General features: G+C 56.5%; 1 protein-coding gene across 1 annotated transcript; it reads right to left on the minus strand.

The window, feature by feature from the left end:
- Positions 1 to 210: 210 nt before the first annotated feature.
- Positions 211 to 3,894, minus strand: LOC308676999 (nucleotidyltransferase MB21D2-like). Its single transcript, XM_081343099.1, has 2 exons — positions 3,587 to 3,894; positions 211 to 1,617 (listed from the first exon to the last, which is right to left on the minus strand). The coding sequence occupies exons 1-2, from the start codon at positions 3,774 to 3,776 to the stop codon at positions 596 to 598; spliced, it is 1,212 nt and encodes a 403-aa protein (XP_081199225.1). The 5' UTR covers positions 3,777 to 3,894; the 3' UTR covers positions 211 to 595.
- Positions 3,895 to 4,131: the final 237 nt, after the last annotated feature.

Consider the following 4,131-nt stretch of genomic DNA (forward strand, 5'->3'; position numbering starts at 1 on the left):
GGACGAGCAAAGTCAACGGGGAAGCTGGATTCACTTGAGGACCGTGTGACTCACTTCACAACTGCAAAGGATTCCCTTTAATAATGGTGGCAAGCAATGTGATAAAATTCACCCCATAGCTGACTCACTTAGCAGCAGAAATCGTGTCTCATTGTGGGTGTAACTTTGAGGACTAACCGTGGAACTCCCGTCACCCAGCTGGGGTGGCATTCTGGCATCACTGCAGAGGCTGCTGTACCCCGTTATATCCTTTCCTGAGGATTGTGCCCCCTGGGTGTCCCACAGCTGGCACCACGGTTCTGGCAGACGTTCAGTGTCCGGAAAATGGAGTCCAGTCCGCCTGGGTTCCGGTTCGACTTGCCTCCAGAAGTTGCGGGTGCCCCAACGCTGGAGGTTTTTAAGGAGAGCTTGGACAGATCGTTTGTCTGCAGCAGCACAGGGTCCCCTGCCTGAGTAGGGGGTTGGACTAGAAGACCTCCAAGGTCCCTTCCAACTGTCATTCTGTTTTTCTGTTATTCTGGATGGCTCACCTTTGACCTGAAGAATGCAAGGTGGGTTTGGCTCAGGGTGTCTCCCTGCTGAAGGAGGCCCACAGCTAGGAGTCCGCAGGGGCCGACAGCTGGCGCCGATATGCCTTGGCCCGCCGTTTAGCTTCCTTGGCCCCTTCCACCGCTCGGCAGAGGTACGTGGAGGGGTTGGCCCTCACCTGGGCCACCGCCCGCGCCAGGATCCTCGCGGCCTGGTGGGATAAGCCGTGCAGGAGATTCCACCGGGGCAGGAAATAATTGGGGAGGTGACCCTTGGCCAGGCTGCCCGACAGATCATCCAGGACACCCAGCAAGGCGTGCGCCGCGTTTTCCTCCTGGGCCAGGTAGCGGCTGGGCAACCGTTCACAGGACCACAAGGCCAGGGTGAAGAGGTGGTACGGCTCCAGGCCCTGCAGCTCCCCCCAGGGGAGAGCGGCCATGATGGCTCGGAGGGACCACAGCAGCGGCAGAGGAAGGATGCGCCTCAAATGCAGCTCGCTCGCCGAAAAGGCAAGGTGCCAATCCGAGCCGGAAGCAGACGGAAAGAGGTAGAAGCTGGCGACCATGTCTTCATCCCTCAATTTGCCGTCCCAGAAATGTCCCTGGCTCAGCCATGGCTGGGCCACCTCGGGCCACCCCCGAAAGGCCACCACGGGGACGATGTCGTAGAGGACACGATAGGATCCGACGCAGATGATCACGGAAGTGACGCGGCCTCGAAGCTCGAGGCAGACATCTTTGGCCGCTGCGGAAAATGCCCGGAAAAACCATTCGGACACCAGCTCCGCGGAGAGGAAAGTCGGATCCCCACAGCTGCACTCGGACCAGCGTTGCAGGGTGGGGGCATCGAAAGGCTGGAGGCTGATCCGGGTGTGTCCGGGGGGGCTCTGCGTCATGTCCAACGTGACGGGCACGCCGGCCACGTTCAGAACTGGCACCAGGAGCGTGAAACTGGCATCGTAGTCACCGCCGGGAGAAAGCGGGCGCAGGGTGGTACAATCCACGTGGACTGTGCCCTGCTGGATCCCGCCAGAGAGAAGAAGGTAGCGGTTGACCGAGGGCAATTTTCCATCGGATTGTTGGACTTGACCTGCAGAGAGAACAAGGCAGCGGGTGGGCAAGGAACCACAGCTGAGCGAAGGCACAACTTTGGCAGTCAGGGGCGAAAGACTTGGTCTGCACGTGAAAATCCAATTAATCTGCTTTATTGCTAAAAGCCTTTGCGCAGGAATCTTCTAACTCCGGGGTCTTCAGACTTGGCCCTTTTATGACTTGTGGACCAACTCCCAGAATTCCTCAGCCAGGCACGCTGGCTGAGGAATTCTGGGAGTTGAAGTCCACAAGTCATAAAAGGGCCAAGTCTGAAGACCCCTGTTCTAACTAAACTGATCTATTGCTAAAAGCCTTTGCGCAGGAATCTTCTCAACTACCGGTTGGCACCTGCTAGGAGTTAGATCAGGGTCCCCAGAATTCAAGGAGGTTTGAACTTAGCTTGCTTATGGCTATGTAGGGATTCTAGGCTGATCCCTCTTTTGACTCCTCCCCCAGATTCTGGCAATCCTTCTTTGACAGGAAGGAGAACCAGACTGAACAAAGACGTAGGTGGACAAATCTACGTCGGGGGCTTTGCAATAGAAATATGGGGTCAAATTTATTTATTTAATTAAATTTCTATACCGCCCTTCTCCCAAAAGACTCAGGGCGGTGTACAGGGCAATAAAATGCAACATACAAAAGTTAAAAAGAAAATTAAATCAATTAGCCCTAACAATAAATAGTTAAAATAAACTCAAACCCTTAGTCCAGGCCGGCCTGTTCAAACAACCAAGTCTTCAGGTCACGGCGGAAAGAGTGAAGGTTGGGAGCCGTCCGGAGCTCAACAGGCAGCTGATTCCAGAGGGCTGGCGCGCCCACAGAGAACGCTCTCCCCCTGGGGGCCGCCAGCCGGCAATCCCTGACCGACGGCACCCTGAGGAGGCCCTCTCTGCGGGAGCGCACAGGACGATGGGAAGTGGATGCTGGCAACAGGTGCTCCCTCAGATAATCCGGACCCAAGCCATTTAGGGCTTTATAGGTCATCACCAGCACCTTGAATCTCACCCGGAGGGCAACTGGGAGCCAATGCAGCTCGCGGAGGAGAGGTGTTACATGGGAGTATCGGGAGACCCCCATCACAACTCGCGCGGTTGCATTCTGCACCAGTTGAAGCCTCCGAGTGGTCCTCAAGGGCAGCCCCATGTAGAGAGCATTGCAGCAGTCTATCCGAGAGGTCACGAGCGCATGAGTGGCCGTACGTAGAGCATCCCGGTCCAGATAGGGCTGCAACTGGTGCACCAGGCGAACCTGGGCAAAAGCCCCCCTGGCCACAGCTCCTACACGGTCTTCCAAATTGAGCTGTGAGTCAAGGAGGACACCTGCACCAGGAAGTTATCCTCAACACACAACAGCTTGTTCTTAGTGACTGTTCAAAATTGAAAAAGGTGACCTGACCATTTTTCACACTGATGACTGTTGTCACTTGATCAAAATTCAGACGCTTGGCAACTGACTCCTATTTATGACCGTCGCCGTGTGCCGAGGTCCCGTGATCCCCTTTTTGCGACCTTCTGACAAGCAAAGTCCATGGGGGAAGCCGGATTCACTTAACAACATGTTACTCACTTAACGGCTGCAGCAATTCACAATGACTGTGGCAAGAAAGGTGGTAAAATGCGGCAGAATTCACTTAACAACCATCTCGCTTAGCAACAGAAAGTTTGGGCTCCACCGTGCTCATAAGTTGAGGACTACCTGTAGGTCACGATCCAAGTAGCTAACTTGGGCTGGGGAATTCTGGGAGTTGAAGTCCACATGGGTTGAGGTTGGTGAGGTTGAGAAATGCCCGTGCGGCCCTCTCCTCGGCTGTGTTTCCGCAAGCTAGCCCAAACAAAGCCTGATTCCACCAGGTTCGATGGCTTGAGCTCTCCAATTTGGGGAAGGGTCCGGGCTAAGGAAGCTGCGGCTCCGTCCCCAAAGCTAGAAGGGGTTTCCTCCCCCCCCCTCCGGGCCCCCAAACTCACCCAGCAGCCAGAAAACCAGATCTTTGGCTTGGAACAATTCGGGGGCGTCTCCGCCCTGTGGGGTCCTGGCCTGGTACTCCTGGATGAGTTGGTTGAGCTCCGCAATCTGCGCCCCAGAGTGGAAGTCCAGGTCCGTGAGCGGCTTGGCGGGGGCCGGCTTGGGGGGCCGGTCCTCGGGAGGAGAGGCCATCCCGGTGTGTGTGTGTGTGTGTGTGTGTGTGTGTGTGTGTCTCAAGCCCCTTCCTTGCAGAAGGAAAAGTTAGTCAAAAGAGGGGATTAATCTAATCCACCCAGATTAGACCCTGAAACTAAGCAGGGTCCGGATCGGTCTTGGGATGGGAGACCACGAGGAGACCACCACCACCACCACCACCCGGGTTCTAGGCTTCACCAGGAAGCGGAGGCGGCGGAGAGAAGGACCGGGACGCGCCCACAGGTGTGGCCTCGGGGCATCCGGGTTGGAACAGGTGCGACGCGGCAGCCCCCTCCCTCCCCCCACGAGCCTCTGGGGCACCCCATCTCCTCCTTCCCCCCCCCCGCGTGGT

This window comes from Vipera berus (genome assembly GCF_964194415.1).
Source record: "Vipera berus genome assembly, chromosome: Z".
NCBI classification, from domain to species: Eukaryota; Metazoa; Chordata; class Lepidosauria; order Squamata; family Viperidae; genus Vipera; species Vipera berus.

Excerpts from the sequence above, each read along its gene's own strand:
- LOC308676999 (XM_081343099.1), bottom strand. The coding sequence starts at position 3,776 with ATGGCCTCTCCTCCCGAGGACCGGCCCCCCAAGCCGGCCCCCGCCAAG. Across the intron at positions 1,618-3,586 it reads TCTGGTTTTCTGGCTGCTGG|GTCAAGTCCAACAATCCGAT; the intron begins GTGAGTTTGGGG and ends TTCTCTCTGCAG.